Source organism: Marmota flaviventris, chromosome 13, assembly GCF_047511675.1.
Source record: "Marmota flaviventris isolate mMarFla1 chromosome 13, mMarFla1.hap1, whole genome shotgun sequence".
NCBI lineage: Eukaryota > Metazoa > Chordata > Mammalia > Rodentia > Sciuridae > Marmota > Marmota flaviventris.
In genome coordinates, this window is record NC_092510.1 from 99,599,596 (window position 1) to 99,618,265 (window position 18,670).

Consider the following 18,670-nt stretch of genomic DNA (forward strand, 5'->3'; position numbering starts at 1 on the left):
GACTTGACTTTTCTTCTCTCCCTGGGTGCTGGCGTGGACCCCGAGGCTGCGTGCACTGGGCAGGCATCTGAATGTTGAATTTTACTTACCTTTAATGAATTTTAATGCTAATAGTCACACGGGACTGAGCCATAGGAGAGCGCAGCTATGGACAGGGGTAGAGCTTGGCAGATAGAAGGCGCTCATTCCCGCATTGAAGGTCAGTGGTCACGGTGGTCCCCTGGTCTTGTCCCTGGTGGAGAACAGCAGGTGGCTCTGTCCTTCCTATGGGTCCCTCCAACCCAACCCACGTGGGTATACTCAGGCTTGTGGGCCGGGACAGGCACCCATGTGTCCACTTTCCTGCATGACCGCTACAGCTGCGTCAGTCTGCTTGACGTTGCTGGACGCTGGACGGCCCTCGAGTCATTGTCCTGGGCTCGGACAGGCCGCAGGCGAGTTGAACTGCCATCTCCTTTTCTAGAGACTTCCACGGCTTTCCCTGGCCTGTCTGGGTTAACAAGTGGGGGTCCTGATTGTTTCCAGAGGGGACACTGAGGCCCAGCAAACAGTTGTGTCCCGCTTGGCCATGCCAGCACCAGAAGACCTGAGGGTGCTGGCTTGGGGTCCCCAAGGCCACCTTCAGGTTCCGTGGTTCAGTGCACGACCTACACAGCTGGAAATTCCCCTCTCCTCACAGAGACAATTCACTACAGTGACATGGGACAGATCAAGGTCAGCAGAGAGTCAGGGGAGCCAGGCTGGAGTTCCCAGCTGTCCTTTCCTGGCGGGGTCTTGTGGACAGGGCTTCCCCCTCCAGCAACCATGTGTGACAGTATGCAGAGAATTGCCAACAGGGAAGCCCACCGAGCCCTGGAGTGCTGGGCTCTCCTTGGAGGGTAGCCAAGGAGGCGCTGCCTCTGCTGACCTGTTGCCTCGTGTCCTGGACATTGTCCCTGGTGGAGAAGTGATCTCTCCAGACGGGTCTCCCCTGCTTCTGTATGGCAGAGGGCAAGGCCAGAGGGACATGGAAGGCAGCCACACCCTGCCCTCTGGACACACGGGCGTGTTTTACCCAGAGGGCAGACACACAATGGGGGTCCCTCTGTCCTCTTCTGTCCCTGATGAGCTGCGACCTTGGGTCTTTGCCTGTCTGGGTCCCCTGGTATGCCCAGGGCAGCAGAGCAGATGCAGGAACGTGGACTAGGGTAGTGATTAAAGCTCGGGCCCTGGGGTCACTTAGACCCCAGGCCCAGCTCTGCCCTGCACTGGGGGCACCACTTGGAATCGAGCGCTCACCCTGGCTGAGCCTTCATCTCCTCTGAGAGCAGGAATACAATCTTGTAGCCTCTGAGGCCCGGAGCCTCCACCGCACATTGGAGCCAGCTGCCCCTCCGCGGGGCACAGGGTTGGCTCGGGCACTCCAGCTGCCACTCTTGGGCAGAGAGCAGCAGCGGAGCTTTCCGCATGGACAGCTGGGCTCCCCACCCTGACCAGACCCCTGAATCCACATGGCCTTTGAGCAGTTCTGTGCTGGGTGACTCGGAGTGACAGAGACCCACAAACTCAGCTTTGTGCCAGGGCTCCTGTGGCATTTGCCGATGCACAACCCTCTCTGGGCCGAAGCATCCTGGGCAGAGGCCGGGTTTGTGTGCTCAGTGGGAGCAGGGGAGGTGCCGCCTGAGTCACGCGGGGAGACAGGCTGTGCCAGAAGCTCATTTTCTGTCCTGATGGGCCTGATTGCTAGAGCAGGGGCTCCTGGGCTGAATTAAATGCTGATTAACATTCCGCCAGAGCTGCCTGATTAGAACAGCAGGCACCGAAATGTCAGCCCTCACGTGGGCCGCGCTTCCTCGCCAGCTCCTCCCCCAAGGTGCTCATTCACTGATCAGCGAGTGATCAGCGAGTCCCCGCAACGTGCCTGGCAGAGCCCAGGGGCCCCACGTCCCCACGTCCCCACGTCCCCACGTCCCCACTCTGGAAGGGCTCACATTCTCATGGGAGAGATGTCCCCTGGGGCAGGGGCTGACCCTCAGCAAGTGAGAAGATGAGAATCCCAGAGCCTAAGTCCTGCCAGGCCTGGGGAGCATGGGAGAAGGACTCTGGGAACTCACGCCAGCTGACCTCTAGCATCGTGCTCAGGAGTGGCTGGGAGAGGGCAAGGGACCTGTGTGCCAGGGTCTTATGTGGCCAGCCTCAGCCCCTGCCCACCCCCAGCACCTCCACTCCATCCTGGGCAGGTGCCAGGTTCCCCAGTGCTGGCCAGATCTGCCAGATGCCCTCACAGGGAGGCACTGTCCTGCCATTTCACAGACAGGGAAATGGAGACACTGAGACATCAAGCTACGTCCCCCAAGTTGCCCAGCCAGCGGGTGGCCTGTTGCCAGGCTAGCATGGCCAGGCTCCGCTCCTGCACTGTCTCGGGATCCCCCTGAGTCTGACTTGTCCCAGGAGCCCACCCAGGACAGGCGGCTGGACGGGCCAGCAGAGCAGGCTGAGAGCGATGCTCAGGAACCTGCTGATGAGTCTCTGTCCCCTCCCCCAGGAGTGGGTCACCAGCACTGAGCTGCTCGTCTCTCTTGATCGGCTCAACACGTTTGGGGACGATATCTTCAAGGACCCCAAGGTGCTCCAGTCCTACTACTACGCCGTGTCGGACTTCTCCGTGGGCGGCAGGTGGGTGCCAGGTCCCAGCACCCAGACCCCGCACAGGAAGAGGATGCCGGCCGATGGGAACTGCTGGTGGCGGATGTGTAGCAGGGAGATGCCAGCTCAGCTGTACGGTGGGGGGGGGGGTAGGACCCTGGCCCCTTGCCAGGCACTGCAGGTCATCACAGACGCTCCTCCTGTCCCCACCAGGCTGAGCGCCCCCCCATGGCCAGGGGCAGCAGGTAACTGCTGTTCCCTCCCCTTCTCATGTGGGAAATGTTACCTGCCAGCCCCAGAGAGTGACTCTGCCACCCGGCCTCACTCCCGGCCCTGGACCAGGTTCTCTTAGCGCCTGGTGATGGGTCTGTTTCTGAGCGTCCACACTCACCCTGGACAGGGGCTGTCCCAGGTCAGAGCCTGTCGTCATCTGGGCCTCCCAGAGCGCCTCCCACGCAGCCCCGTGATGGGGAGAAGGCACAAGCCTGTCTTCCCTGGGAACCTGCCTAAGCGTGTTTCTGACCCAGCGTGGTGTGGCAGACACGAACCAGACGGCTCGTAAGCCTGTCAGGGCACCCTGGGAGCAGGGACAGGAGGCAGAGACAGGAGGCGCGAGGTCAGAGCCTGCTCTGCAGGGCCGAGGCCGGGGCAGGCGTGAGGCCAGCAGGGAAGCTGGGGCTCGGGGAGGCCCGTGGCTGGAAGCGGGTCAGGGCCAGGCCCAGCGTATTCTCATCCCCCAGTCGATGGGGAGCTGCTGAGGGTTTGGCCAGGGGAGTAACAGGGTCAGGTTGTTGAGATACCCGAGAGCTGGTGGGGAGTGGGGGAGAGAGGAGGCCGAACCGTGGGGTCATGGGGTTGGGCGGCCCGGGCCTGGCAGGCGAGCGGGGAGGTGGGCAAGGGCCAGAGCTGCGGAGGAGGGGAGAGCAGCTCAGGTGTGAGTGGTGGCTTGGGGAGCAAGCAGGGTCGTTCTATGACTCAGGGACACGTGGGTGGCCTTAGGGAGGAGAGGCCAGAGGGTCACAGGCCCAGAGTCTGTACCCCGGGGTGTCCATGTGCTCTGGGGAAAGCTGGGCGTCCTGGAGAGGACCCTCTGCCCCGCTTCCCATCCCCATGCGCAGTCAGGTCAAGGACACGGGCGGGGAGCCTGGACCTCCAGCTCCTGCTGTTTGGGGGGCTTCAGGCCAGAGGACATCTGGGCCCCAGCTGCTGGAGCTGGACCACCCTGGGACCCACAGCTGGCCGGGGAAGGCTGCTCTCGGCCGGGGGCAGGTGGCTGGGACAGCCTGTGTCCCCAGGCCGACAGGATTTCACTCTCCTCCATGAGTCAGAGGACTTCTTGGGGGAGGGAGGGGTTTTAGGCGCCCTCTCAGAGGTGGGCAGTCCCTATCACTACCCCATGACCACTGTCCCCAGAGACTGCCTGGGGCCCCCCTCACCTTTCCAGAAATACCAGGGTATCTCCTGCCCCGACCCAGGCCCCGGAGAGCAAGCAGTGCTGCGCGCTCTGCCATGCTCTGCGTCCCCAAGCGAAGGATGCCCGGGCCCTGGCCGTGGTCACAATTGTCAGCGTCTGCTGAGGGCAGCTTGTGGAGCCCAGCCACTCAGTGTCTCTCGCTGTTGAGGTCTGAGCCTCGGTTTCCCCCACTGTGACCTACATCACGGTCTGGCTCCTTGGGACAGGGCTGGTGGCCACACAGGGTTGGGATCCATGGAGCACCCAGAGCACCTCCTTGTTCCTGCCCCACCCCATCTGTCTCCTGATGCTGTGAGTGTCATGGGACATGGGCCCAGGGCTGCCCTTGGTGGCACAGTCTGGGGATCCGGGACCGTCTAGAGTTGTCCCTGTACAGGTGACTCTTTCTTTGCCTTTTAGATGCAGTTAAAGGGCAGCTCCCTGGGTGACCTCCCTAGTCCCCATCCACTGCCCCTGCAGGGAGACTGAGATGGCCTTCTCCTGGCCCTCGCAGCCCCCAGGTGGGACTCCTGCACAGCCACTTATGAGCTGGCTGTAGTCTGCCTCTCGGTGCCTGATCCCCCGTTAGAAGGGGCAGCGTGGCTTCCACGTGGGTTCACCTGTGCCCCAGAGCCCTCCATGCTGCCCCAGGCAGGCGCACAGTAGGTGTTCAGCAGAGGCCAGGGTGAAGCAGTGACTCGGGTCACCCCGCCTCCCGTGGGGGCTGCTGGCGGTAACCCCGCCCATGTTCCCCCAGGTGCAAGTGTCATGGCCACGCCAACTCCTGTGGCCCCGATGAGGCGGGCAGGCTGGCCTGCAGGTGCCAGCACAACACCACGGGCATAGACTGCGAGCGCTGCCTGCCCTTCTTCCAGGACCGGCCCTGGGCCCGTGGTACAGCCGAAGCCGCCAACGAGTGTCTGCGTGAGTGTGGGGGGCAGAGGCTGGGGTGCCCTCCAGAAACTCCCGAACCTCGCCCTGGGGCTGCTCCTGGGTGGGCCTGCGCCAGCTTGGGGTCAGGGAGATGCTGCAGATGGGAGGGGGTGTGGGGGGGGGCTTTGAGCTTCATCCTTCCCCCACAAACAGCCCCCCAGACCGAGTCCACCCAGAGAGGCGCCCCAGTGGGGAGGCCGGGGAGGCCCCCACCCGTTCCTTTGTTTTAACTGCCCCAACCCCAGCTGCTAATGAGATCCAGGCACCCCCTCCAGGGGTGCTGCCCTGCCCAGCCCGGCCTCTCCCACGGCCCAGCCCTTTGATGTCCCCGCCTGTGTGGTGTGGCTGTGACTGCCTAACCACAGAGCGCCACAGCAGGGAGGGTGGCCTTGTCTCCTGCAGGGACGTGGGCCCCCAGCGCAGTCCCACAGTCCCTCCTGGCTGGCGTGCCAGCAGCCCAGTTGCTACTCTCCCCCAAGCCCTGCCCCTCCCCCACTGTCATCTGCTTTGCCTCAGCTCTCTGGGTGCTCTGTCCTCTTGGGCCTGGGCCACTGGTGGTCACGGCTGGGGCAGGAGGGGACATATCTGTTCCATGGGATACCGAGCTGCCTGCAGGAGCTGCCCGGGGGCCACCAGGACCCTAATGGATTCCTCCTGCCCTCTGGGCTGCCTCCACCAGGGGGCGCTCACATGCTGGCTCATGCCAAGCCTGTGGCTCTCTCTTCCCTGGGGACACAAGGCCAGACTGCTTCTGCCCCGTCCTTGCCCCTCCCAGTCTCCTCCCAGTCACCAGCCTGGAAGCCTGGTTGTCCTGGTGGACCCCTCCCCCAGCCCAGGCAGCCCTGGGGCCCGGATTGAGCGTCCTGGGCTTCTCTCCAGCCCACCCAGAGTGGTGCTTCTGTGCAGCCGATGCCCTGGTCTCAGTCACCTTTGGGCGGCACAGTGCTCCCTCCTGCCAGGGCCACTCACACACCTCCTCCCCGGCCTCCTGCCCACAGCCTGCAACTGCAGCGGCCGCTCCGAGGAATGCACCTTTGACCGGGAGCTTTTCCGCAGCACGGGCCACGGTGGGCGCTGTCACCACTGCCGTGACCACACTGCTGGGCCGCACTGTGAGCGTTGTGAGGAGAACTTCTACCACTGGGACCAGCGGAAACCCTGCCAGCCCTGCGACTGCCACCCGGCAGGTGAGTGGCTGTGCAGCCCGGGCCACCCTCAGCGTTCAGTTCAGGCCTCTGCAGCCCTGTGCCCTCCTCCCCAGGTTCCCTGCGCCTCCAGTGCGATGATGTGGGCACCTGCGCCTGCAAGCCCACCGTGACAGGCTGGAAGTGTGATCGCTGCCTGCCCGGGTTCCACTCGCTGAGCGAGGGTGGCTGCAGGTGAGGACATCAGGGGGTGCGTGGGGGTGGCCTGGGTGGCACGTGTGTTGTATTGGGATGGAATGATGGGGAGTGGGAGGGACAGAACACCTGCTGTCCCCCCACCCCCCTTCCTCTCTCTAGCGGTTTCTCATTCCACAGCCAGTTCTGGTAAGGACTAGAGATGCCCAGTCCCCGGGAGGCAGAGAGACACACGGGCAGATGATCATGTGACCAAGCTCCGCGTCCTGTGGCCCAGCAGCCTACCTCGGGGGTGGAGGGCAGGCTCCTGTGAGAGGCATTCATTTCTAGTGCTGATTGAATGGGGGTGATGGAGAGCAGGGGGGACAGGTGGTCCAGGCAAGGGAAGAGCACAGCAAAGGCTCGAGGCAGGTGCAGGCAGGTGCAAAGTGAGACTCGGTACTGAGCAGGGAGGCTCAGGAGGAGCTGAGGACCAACACGGTGGGGGGTGGTCAAGATCAGAAGCTGGGCAGGGCAGGAAGGCTGAGCAAGCTTGTGTTAGGGTTTGGCCACGTGGAGGGAGGAGGGGATGGGCAGATTCCAGAGCCCCTGGAGGGGAGACGGACAGGCAGGGGGCTACCGGGTTTGGAGCCTCGGAAGGGGGCCCAGCACATTTACCATCTGTTGATTGAGAAAACTCACCCTGAGCAAAAAGGTACATGAAGCTGCTGTGATCCAGAAGCACTTTTAAGTGAACTTGGCTTTGGTCAGTAACAGAGTCCTCTGTCCTGGACAGGCCATGGGACCATGGGGTGCAAGCCTGGGGAGTCTCAGGCTCCTGGCAAAATGCTTCTGGGCACAGAAATGGCCGTCAGGGCTGGGTCTGTCTCTGTGGCAGTGCTCACCTAGTGTGCAGGGGCCCTGGGCTCCATCCCAGCACCTTGAAGCAAAGCAACAGACCTTAGACAGGACCCCTGCCCCATCCCAGCCTCCGGGCCCTCATGGGTGCCCTCCTCCACCCTGGAGCCACCTCTGCCCGCCCAGCCTGCCTCTGGCAGGCTCCTGTTCTTGCTGGGACCACTCCTTGGGGAAGCCTCCCTCCTCCTGCCCCTGATGTCCCTGTCCCCAAGACTGGGCAGTGTCCTCACTGCGGGGTCCCAAGGGCGGAGCCTTTGCTCATCAGGTGGGTGGGCGGGAGGTTGGTGGATGGAGGGGGCACCGGCAGAGGGGCAAGTGATGGATGGAGGCAAGTGGACGGTTGGTGGAGGCTCAGATGGAAGGTGGGGTAGACAGAGGCTGCGCTGTGCTGGCAGGTAGGGGGCACCTCCCTGGCAAGGTGGGAACAGGAGGCCAGGGGAAGCTGGCTCCTCTTGGGGATTTTTGGGAACAGCCAGTTCCCACTCTGGAATTGCTCATTGGACATTTGTCCGCTTGTCCCCCTCTTTGGCAGACCCTGTACCTGCAATGCTGCTGGCAGCCTGGGCACCTGTGACCCCCGCAGTGGGCGCTGCCCCTGCAAAGGGAACGTGGAGGGAGACCAGTGTGACAGGTGGGTGAGCCGGTTGACCACGAATGGGAGTGGGCGCAGCTGCTGAGCAGGCACCCGGGCTGTGAGTCGGGAGGAACACAGGACGGTCCTCACGGACTCGTGAGCAGCAGCCCGCACCCCTGGAGCACCACTGACCTGCCATCCAGGAAGTTACCCAGCGGCCTCGTGGCACTGTTTATGCTTTGATCTAATGCTATGGATGCCTCCTACGCTAAGAAAATACAACTTTTTTTTTTTCCCAAGCTCAGAGGGAGCTAGGAGGGATGGGAGGTCGTCTAATCCATGTAGCTCACCACTCCTCTCTGCCAGCCCTGCCACAGACATCACTAATTGAGTGCTATCCAAGCCCTCCCATCTCGCACCCAAGTCAGACATCACTAATGGAGCACAGTCTTTGCCATGAGCCCTCCTGTAACTTAGGCCACTTCTCAGTGCCCTGCTCCCAGAAGGCCCTACCAACTGAGCTGAGATTTGAGCCTGGGGGGCGGGGGCCCTTGCAATCCCATTGTGATGCAAATGAGGGACCTGAGGTTCAGTAAGACAAAAGGATTTTCCCAAGGTCACGTGGTCCATGGACTTCATGTTCAAGGCCACTGATTCCCAGCTGTGGTGCTGGCAGGCAGACGTGGGCTGGTCTCCCTGGATGCACACAGTCTGCCCCGCCTGGCTTTGTGTCTGGTATCCAAGCCCTTTGCTGCAAGGAAACTATGTGGCAGGCCCCTGGCCCTGGCTCTCACTCTGGCAGCCCCAGGCCTCCCCTTTATCTTGTCTCTGCAGGGTCTTTTTCCCCCTCGCCCTGCCCCTAGGCACCTTAAGCAAAAAGGCAGAGTAGAATTCGGGAGCCAAAAGCCTCCTGGGTCCTCCCTCAGCTCCTCCTTGCAACCCTGAGTGGGTCCTCTCCGCTGTGCCTCAGTTTACCCACTTGTATAATGGGAGGACTTGGTGGGGTAGGCTCACTTGAGCTTGCTGGGCATCCGAGTTGAATCAGAAGACCACCTGGGCCTGCTCAGACAGACAGCCTCCAGGACCACAAACCAGGAATCCGAGTGTGTAAAGCAGTCTCCCCCAGGGCTGTCGGGACACAGGGTTGTTTCTGGGGGTGAGGCAGGGAGATGGCAAGAGGATCCTGGAGATGGAAGTGCTTAAGAACGAGAGCAGGGGTGGGGGTGGGGGGTGCAGATGACTCCATGGCAGGGCCCTGGCCTGGCTTGTTGGAGGCCCTGGGTCCCCCCTCCTCTACCCCCAGCACACACAAAGGCCCAAATCCCAAACCAGGGTGGGCCATGAGGAGGACACAGGAGCCAACCTGAAAGGGCTCCCAAAGCTGCCGTGGTTTGAACAGTGAAATAGATCAGCAAAGGATCCCATTCTAACCCAGAGAGGAAAACAAGTGCCCACACCCACAGAGACACACAGACGGAGGGATAAATAAATAGAGGGGACAAAGGGACAGACCCTCCTTGCAGAATTCCAAACAATCAACGAGCAAGGAGTGCGGGAAGTAGAAAATCAGAGTTGGAACTTCACAGTAGTGATCGCTGTGGGCAAAAGCCACCGATGGATGCTGACATTAGTGGGTGGCACTTTCAGGAGAAACAGAATGCTTGTGTAGCCTCCAAATATTCATTGATTACTGTGATGGTCACATGTCCACCTGTTCTCTGGTCCCCACCCACAGGGCTCAGGTCCCCTCCCTGGGCTGGGGGCTGGGCTTAGTGACTGCTGAGGTCTGGCATTGGGCAGTTGCTCACAGGAGGAACCTGGGGAGGGAAGGGTCACCTCACTGCCCAGGGGTCACATCCTAATGTGATGAAAATTACACTTCCCCTCTGTGCACCTCCTCCCCCACCCATACCCCAGTCTCATCACGAGAAAACATGGAGGGACACACCTGAATGCGCGGGTCCTAAAGTCTACGGAGCTGTGCTTTTGAAGTGTCAGGTCTAGAGGGACGGGGAGGACCCAGAGGCACTTACAGATTGGAGGAGAAAGAAGACCCAGCTCAACCCAGCACGGTGTCCTAGGTGGGGACCCTGGAACAGGAAAAAGGACCGTGGTGGCCAAACCCCTGTGCAGCCCAGAGCATCCTTGACGTTAGGGACTTTAATGTCCGAGTTGGCCAGCTGTGCGCAGCAGGGGGGCAGGGGGGCACTGCCTTGCTCCCCTCTGTCAGTCTGGGGAAAACAGTTTTAGGAGTTTCCCGGGGGGGGGGGGGGTTCTGGATGGGCATCAGCTAACCAGACCCCCCACCCCGTGCCTTTCTGCCTGTTCACGTGGCCCTGGTGCGCATGCCTGGCATCCCTTCCAGGTGTCGCCCAGGGACATTCAACCTGCAGCCCCACAACCCACTGGGCTGCAGCAGCTGCTTCTGCTACGGCCACTCCAAGGTGTGTGGGGCCGCTGCCGGGTTCCAGGAGCACCACCTCCTCTCCGACTTCCGCCAGGGTAAGCAGTGCCCCACGGCCACCTCCCAGGGTCTACTGCGTTGGCAGCTGGGGTGGCGGCCCCTCACCTGCCAGCCGAGTGGGCCGAGCGAGCAGGCAGCTCCTGCACCTCCCTGCAGCCCCTCTGCCCCGCCCCGGCCTCTTCCCAGCCTCCAGCAGTTTGTGTGGTGGGGGTGGGGTGGCTCTGGGGGCTGGGGTGTGGCACCCTGTTAATCCTGTGGGGAATTTCCACAGAACCTAGAAGATCATCATCCCTTGCCCTACCTGGGGCTGGGGATTCAGGCTCCGTCTCCTGTTCTCTATTTATTGAGCACCCGTGGTATGCCTGAGGCAGGGTCCCAGGCAGGTAGGGTCTCTCATTCTTGTTTTATAGGTGAGGCCCAGAAAAGGCAGGTCACTTTCCTGAGGCTGGTTCCCGGACATTAACATCCCTAAAACCAAGGATGCTGTGGGCTGCATCGGGGTTTGGCCACTACTGTCCTTTTTTTCTGCTCCAGAGTCCCCATCCGGGACATTTGTGAGCTCTGGAGTCTTGCTCTCACCATGCAGCCTTGTGTGGGTCTGCAACTTTAGAGGACACAGCCTCATCTTTGGGGCAGGATATTGGCAGAGCACTAAGTTAGAGCTTGAAGTCAGAGCCAGCCACCCCGGAGCACCCCACCTTCTGCTTCCACGCCCCCCCCCCCCCAGGGAGGAGGGCATGCCCCAGATGCAGGGACAGTGCGCCCTCTGCTGGACGCCATGCAGAAGGCAGGGTGGGAGCAAACATGGCCCTAGGAGGGGGGGCGGGGGCGTCTGGTGGTACCACCTCATTATCTCAGCTGCCTCAGCCAGTGGTTCTCAAACTTTCTGGTCCCTTCCTCTTGGAGACCACTGAGGACCCCAGAGCACTTGTGTATATGTTGATATTAGCGGGAAAACTGATTTTTAAAAATGTTTATTTTAAAAATTAAAAAACAGCCACTGTGAACCTATTATGTTAAAACGAAGAACATAGTTCTGTAAAAATAACTATTTTAAACCCCAGAATATTTGTTGAGAAGAGAGCTGCTGGCTGTGTGTTCTTGCCTGTCCCTTAAGGTCTGGCTGGGCAGAAGCCGGCTGCTCCTCCCATGGGCCTCTGCCGGCCAGCGGCAGGAACAGCACACATCGTGCAGGTTCTAGAAAACTCAAATCGCCCCTTAGTGTCGGCAGGAAGATAGTTCGTTCTCACAGACCCCTGAAAGGGTCTTGGGTGTCTCCCTGAGGGGTGTGGCCCAATTTTGAGAGCTGCCACTGGCCCAGAGAACTCCACTACCCCCATTTTGCAGATGTGAAGCCAGCTTCAGAGAGGTTAAGTAACTTTCTCAGGGTCACACAGTTAGCAAGGAACCACTTAATTCAGCCCAAGGAGCCCCAGGCCTTTCCCCTTCATCCCTCCCTCCCCACCCCTTGGGTGCTCAGGTGTTCGGCTCCTACCCTGTTGCCAGCTGCCCCTGGAGAGTGCCCCTGGAGGTCATGTGCTCTGTGCTGGCTGTGCTTGCTGGTAACTCCTGTCCCTAGAGGGAAGGTGGACAGAACTGGGGCCTGAAGGCCTGGGCCCATCCTGGTGTGGACCCTTCCTCACCAGGTGACCCTTCTGGGTGCAGTGGGGCTAATGACACATGTATCTGGAGGGTCAGGGTGGGTGAGGCCATGGTGAAAAAGTTCTCTGAAGACAAGGTCAAGTCCATTATTGTTGGGGGTGGCCCTGATGTCCCCAGGCCCCCATGTTGGGATCTTCGGGCTGTCTCTTCATGTGGAACTCAAAACCCCTCTGAAGCAGAGCAGGGTCCCTGAGCTCCCGTCTCCTCCTGGGCTCCCTCCACACGCAGTCCCCTCAGGGGAAGGACTTGCCTCCTGGAGACCCCCTCCAGGGCCTCACGCTGCCGGCTGTGCCTGTGCTTGCTGTCTAGGACCTGGAGGCTGGTGGGTCAGGAGCAAGAGAGGCTCGGAGCGTCCCCCACGATGGAACCCGCGTGGGATCATCCTCTTGGGCTCAGAAGACGAGGAGGCGCTCACAGCACCAGGTACCTGCGGCCGGGGTCGGCCCAGCTAGCTCCCCTCTGCTGCTAGGTGTTGTTAGTGCAGTTCTTATTACACACCGCCACAGACTGGGTGAGTTATAAAGAAAAAAGTCAAGCTCGGGGGCTATGTCTAGTGGTGGCCTTTTTGCTGGCAGAGCCCTGGGCAGCACAGGGCATCACGTGGTGAGACAGGGGTTGCACGTGTGTGTGTCTCCTGGTCTGTCTCCTTCTTAGAAAGCCACCGGGATTCTCTCTTGGGCCCCACTGCCTGACCTCCTCTGAATGGGGAAGGTTCCCACCCTCCCAGTGGGGATTGAGTTCAGCATGGTGGGGGCTGTTCGACATGGCAGGAGGCAACAAATGGCCCCCGACTGGGTGGCTGAGAACATGCCCAGTCCTGTCAGTGCCCTGGAAGGCAGAGGTCTGCTGATGTGGGCCCAGGGCCGGGGTCAGGGTGCCACCCAGGCTGCTTCCCTTCTGGAGCCTCAGGGGAAGGGCTCAGGGGACCTGGCCTTCCTCCAGCTTCAGAGCAGCTGCGTCTGGCACCCATCACGACCTCTCCCGTCCCTAGGACCTTGGGATGACCTTGAGCCCAGCTGGAGGGTCCACTTCCTGTCCCTGCTCTGTGGCCAGCTGGTCCGCTACCTGGCTCCTCCTGCAGCCTTATCCCTGCCACGTCAGATGGCCCGTGCACAGGTCCAGGGACTAGGGTGTGAGACCTTTTGGTCCATGGTGTATGTGGAATCCCTGGAATGAGACAGTCTGTTTTTCACAGTTTGGAAGTGATTGTGTATTTTTCTTTCTGGAACAGAGGAAACCCTGCAAGACATGAGGCTCAGTATTTTTATTTCCTTTTTTTTTTTTTTTTTTTTTCTGTACCTAGGATTGAACCCAGGGGTTTAACCACTGAGCCACATCCCCAGCCCTTTTTCATATTTTATTTGGAGACAGGGTCTCACGGAGTTACTTAGGGCACTAAGTTGCTGAGGCTGGCTTGGAACTCGGCAGGCCTTGGGCATTTTTATTTCCTTTCCCACTGGGCGAACGTCTCACGGCTTCTCTCTGCCTTTGGCTTGCGCTCGAGTGAGGAGGACCTGAAAGGAGGGTCAGCTGGCCCCTCTGAGCCACATCCCAGGCCCCCCCCGCCCTTGGTTCTGGGCATAGGTGGTCACCTGACGCAGAGGATGCAGGAGGAAGGGGTGGGCCTGGCTCCTGGTGAGTCTCACTAACTCCCACGAGGTGGGTCCACAGGCATTCTGAGTTCCCGGGGCTCAAACGTGATATGTGGGCCGGTAGCAGGGGGCTCCCTCATTCACCGTTCCTGCGCTCTGTTGTCCCCTTGGACTTCACTTACAAAGCTCTAGGTCAGAGACAAAACTATCAAGAGTGCCAGCAGAGCTCTAAGCCAGCCCCAGGTGTGACACCTGGCGTCTGCGGTGCAGGGAGCGTTTCTTGTCATCCATAGACTTGTGGCCTCAAGCTGAGTATCGGAAGACTGTCCGAGCCTCTTCTCTTGTCTGCAGAGCAGTTCCTGGGTGACCAGCGCTTCAGCTATGGACAGCCCCTCACGCTGACCTTCCGTGTCCCCCGTGGTGGCTCTGTGCCCCTGGTGCAGCTGAGACTGGAAGGAGCGGGCTTGGCCCTGGCTCTGAGGCACTCCAGTCTGTCGGGTCCCCAGGACGCTGGGCAGCCGGGGCAGGCACAGCTCAGGTTCCTGTAAGTGTCCCCATCCGTCCTCAGAGATGTGGGTGCACAGGAGGGGCACCCTGGAGAGTCCCCTGTGGTCTGGGCGGCTGCTCTGATTCCCAGGCTCCTGGCACCCCTCGGTCCCCATCAGGCCTCACGTGGCCCTCTCCCCGGCAGCTTGCAGGAGACCTCTGAGGACACCGAGCCCCCGCTGCCTGCCTTCCACTTCCAGCGTCTCCTCGCCAACCTGACCGCCCTGAGTATCCAGGCTAGTGGACGAGGCCCAGGCCCTTCTGGTCAGTAATGATGGCACAGCATGCCCCCAAGAACCCTGCTCACGGCACCAGGCTGGGTCCTGCCCACGTGGCCTTGCCATGTTGAGTCCTGAGAGCAGTTACTGTCCCCACTTTTCTGAGCACTTTGAGACTCTGAGGAGTCACGGCACTTGCCCATGACCCTGCCACCCACAAAGACAGCAGGAATGGTGGCTGAGGCCAAGGCAGAGGTTGTACAGCTGAGGGGCCTCCGGGTGGACAGCTCTAGGGGCGGGGGCTGGGCAGATATGGGGGCTGCATCTTCCCCGAGAGCTCGGCCCCTGCTGGTCCCTGGTGGTATTGCACCCAAGCCACCCCCAAGTCTGGTAGAATTTCGAAGTTCCCAGGATGGACCAGTATTTGTCACCATCTCTTGCCTTGGTCACTAGGGACAAACATGGTCATACCCTACCTGCATACAATTTTAAAAATCATATTACATCCTACCTACCTTGATATACAGAATAAAGAAAAGGAAGGGAGAATATTCAGACAGGGCTCAGGCCTGACCAGGCTTGAAGACTCAGCGGTCAGAGGCTCCCTGCTGTGCGGAGTGAGTGTGGGGAGCCTCTGCCCACCTGAGCAGTGCAGACCGAGTCCCACATGGCTGTGCTAGAGTGGAAACCAGGTCGCTGGTCACAGGCACCCCAGGATGAAGAGGGAGGCTATAGGCTCGGTCACCTCCCTCATTGTGGTTCTTTTAAAAGGTGCCTGGAGCCTGTGGCTGGGTTCCATCACTCCGTGGGGGGAACACGCTTGGCAGAATAGCCACTCATCTGTGGGTGAAGCCGTAAAACCAAGTTTCGGACCCTCAGGGGAAGGCAGGTGACCCTGATTCCTGACATCCTGTGGGTTCGTCCTCTGAAACTCATAGCTGAGTGGGCGTGTTGGCCAGCTCATGAGTGGGGGGGCCACAGAGGGGCTGCAGATGGGATGGGGTGGTGGCCACGGGGACTCGAGTCCCGTGAGCTGAGTGCCTTCACTGGTACATGACTTGGGACAGTCCTGAACCAGGCAAGGCACAGAGTCCCCCCACCTTGTGGCATCTGCGTCACTGGACAGTTCCATACACACTGGACGTGGTCATGCTACCTGGTGTCTGAGTGCAGGATGGAGCAGGGGTCTAGGCTCAGGCGCTTACAGAGGGGTGTTGCTGCCTTTCTAGTGTCAGAGGAACATTTGCAAACCACGGGGGCAGGACAGAGTGTCCTCTAGCACTCTGGCCTCCTGTTGTGACAACCAAGTGGACCTCAGATTTGCTTCCTGGGGTCATTTGCTCCTTCTGAGAGCCTGCAGCTCTGATGCCAGCTTTCCCCAGGCCCCTGTGGTCCGAGGCTTGGAGGTGCAGCCCACAATCCCCCAGGCCCCAACACCTCCTCTCTCTGTTGGGTCAAGGCTCCTCTTGATCCTGGGACTCTCACTTCCACTCTCCCCAACAGCTCCCAAGCCTCACAGTCAGTCCCTAGTCTCCAGTTGCCAGTGCGCCTCTTACTTATGCCACAGCACCCCACAGTAGGTATTGGGGGGCACTGGAGACACAGCTGCAAGAACCAACACCTCTCCTACCCCCAGGCCCCAACCTCTTCCCACTGATCACATTTGGGGGCCTATTGCTCTGAACCTTGGGGCGCGTTCTTACCTTGGTCTTTTTTAACTTACAAGTTCGGTCACACGGGACACTCTTCTGTGACTCACTCTTTCCAGCTGCTGGTGTGTCCTAGAGACAGCTCCTCGTTGGCACTCGAGGGAAAGGCTGGTCCTCTAGATCCTCCCCTCTGCAGGATGCCCTGGCATAGACCCCCCACCCGGTGACAGACACTCCAGGGTCTCAGCTCCCACCAGGACACACAGCACCGCAGGGAGCAGGGAACACCTCACATAAAGCTCTCTGCTTTTGTGTAGGCATTGGTCACAGGAGGTCCCAGAAATAGAAGTGTTAGGTCCAGGAGTGTGCATTTTAAATTTCAACACGCCAAAATTTCCCTCCCAAAGACTGTCTTCATCTCTACTGATAGGAGCACCCCCCCCACTGCCAGCTCTACTTCTCCAGCGCTCACGGGTGTGGTTTTAAAATATATATTCAGTACCAGGGATGGAACCCAGCCCTTTTTTATATTTTATTTTGAGACAGGGTCGTGCTAAGTTGCTTAGGGTCTTGCTAAGTTGCTGAGGCTGGCTTCAAACTTGTGATCCTCGTACCTCAGCCTCCTGAGTTGCTGGGATAACAGGCGTGCACCACCACACCTAGGTTGTTTTAATATTTTGCTTGGAGTTTATAGTTGCTTCCAGTGAGGGGCTTGGTCTGATGGGACCCTCTGTCCCTCAGTTGCTACAAGTAGAGCCTCCTAAATTACATGCATACAGCTACACATTTTTTTTTTCAAATGGCAGATTCTTTATTTTCAAAAATGAGTGCATTATTGTTCACTTAAATGCAAAATATTCACCAAAAAATTTCACTGGCATTTCCATGTCATTAGGTCCTTTCAATCAAAATCCTTCTGTTAAAAACAATCCTCCCATTAAATGACAGAACTGTTGCATTCATTCATCTCCATACTCTTGCAGGACTTAAAACTTCGGGAAACAGACCTTAAGCTTTGCCCAAAGGTAGCATCCAGCTCTGAGCAGGGCCTCGTAAGCTCTCTGTGCCTATCCCCCTCCATGGTTGGTCTCTAAAATGTTTCCCAATCAAGGGGTTGGGATGGCTCATTGTTGTTTAAATCTGCATATCTTTAATAACCCAGGAGAACGGAGTCTTTCCTCCCTCCCCGCCACCTGCCCTCCCTGCCCGTGCTGAGCACCTGCTCTGCCTTTGGCCTCTTGGCTGCCTCTCCTTCTGTAATTGCCTGGTTTCCCCACCCTTAATTTGACTGTTCTACAAATCATAACTGATTCTTAGGCTGCCCTCTGTCCGCAGCTGCCCATCTGTGCGGGGGAGGTTGAGGGGAGCATGCATACAGCTCCCTCCTCCTCTCTCTCTGCAGGCCAGGTGCTCCTGAGTGAGGTCCGGCTCACATCGGCCCGGCCCCAGAGGGGACTCTCCCCTTCAGCCTCCTGGGTGGAGACCTGCTCGTGTCCCCGAGGCTACACAGGCCAGTTCTGTGAATCCTGTGCTCCAGGATACAAAAGGGAGACGCCACAGGGGGGTCCCTATGCCAGCTGCGTCCCCTGCACCTGTAACCAGCATGGCACCTGTGACCCCAACACAGGTGAGTCTTTGGCATCCTAATCTAAGTGCATCTGGGCTACATCTGGCCCTGTGAGATAAGTACTGACCCCCACGGGCACAGCCTGGCACGGGTACCAAGTGGCTGCCCAAGCCGTGGGCCCAGAGCCCGTTCCTGCTGTCGCCAGGGCATCCTGTACTTTAGTAAGAGTCGTGACTGGATCCACCTGTGTGTTAGGCTCCGTGCCCAGGGCGATGTGCATGTCTGGTGAGGGCATCTGTCCACATGCCCGCCCCTGCTAGGCAGGCTCCCTCCTCCCAGGAAGGAGCAGGGAGGACCTTGGGAGCCTGCTGGGCGGTGGGTGCTGTGAGGGAGGACAGAGGCATCCGCATGGCAGGTGATAGCAGGAGAGCACCCATGCAAGCCACACAGGTGACAGCAGCTCACAGGCACTGTCCCAGAGTCTCGTATCTGACACCCTCACCCCTTCGGGGCTTGTGGCCATGGGAGAGTCACTTCCGTCCCTGTCAATTGGGGACAGCAGTAGTGTCACACGGCCTACATTTTGGCGGGAGGGAGATGCCTAGGCTCTAAAGACACCAAAGCTGCACCAAAGCTGGGCCTGAGCCTTGGGGTCCTCACCTGGGAAGGGCAGGAAACAGAAGGCCGTCCCTTCTAGTATGTTGGGGGATGATGATACAGGGTCACCAGCCTCCTTCTCATCCTGGCGCCACTGTATACACCACACCATTGGCTCCTGCAAGCATCCCTGCAGTGTGGTCCCTGGACTGTCCTGTCTCACAGCCGGGGGGGGGGGGGGGGGGGGGGGGGGGGGGGGACTCCGGGTGCAGAGCAGCCACATGGCCAGTAGATGGCAGAGCTGCACCTCCCACGGGCTGTCCCCACCTGCAGAGGAGCCAAAAGGTGGGGGCAGGGCAGAGGCCTCTCCAACCCCACCCAGTGGGTACTGGGCAGCGGGTCATCCCTGGAGCAGGCAGGTCTCTGCCCATGTGACACATGGGGCACCCTTCATTCCCGTGCCCGTGGCAGACACCACCAATGGAGCCTGGGAGCGGCCGCATACCCCTGCCCTGCCTGAGGCAGCAGAGTCTCTTGTGGGAGGGGACCATTT

At 59.8% G+C, this 18,670-nt stretch overlaps 1 protein-coding gene across 2 annotated transcripts in view; it reads left to right on the plus strand.

The window, feature by feature from the left end:
* The window catches only part of Lamc3 (laminin subunit gamma 3), a 51,481-nt gene that overhangs the window by 9,339 nt on the left and 23,472 nt on the right, over positions 1-18,670 (plus strand). For both annotated transcript variants that reach the window (XM_071601058.1, XM_071601059.1), the window contains exons 3-12: positions 2,525-2,655; positions 4,836-5,002; positions 6,010-6,198; positions 6,273-6,390; positions 7,781-7,879; positions 10,188-10,324; positions 12,258-12,371; positions 13,892-14,084; positions 14,232-14,350; positions 17,356-17,580. In XM_071601058.1, the coding sequence (XP_071457159.1) occupies positions 2,525-2,655; positions 4,836-5,002; positions 6,010-6,198; positions 6,273-6,390; positions 7,781-7,879; positions 10,188-10,324; positions 12,258-12,371; positions 13,892-14,084; positions 14,232-14,350; positions 17,356-17,580 (1,492 nt within the window). The remainder of the gene's footprint in view (positions 1-2,524; positions 2,656-4,835; positions 5,003-6,009; positions 6,199-6,272; positions 6,391-7,780; positions 7,880-10,187; positions 10,325-12,257; positions 12,372-13,891; positions 14,085-14,231; positions 14,351-17,355; positions 17,581-18,670) is intronic.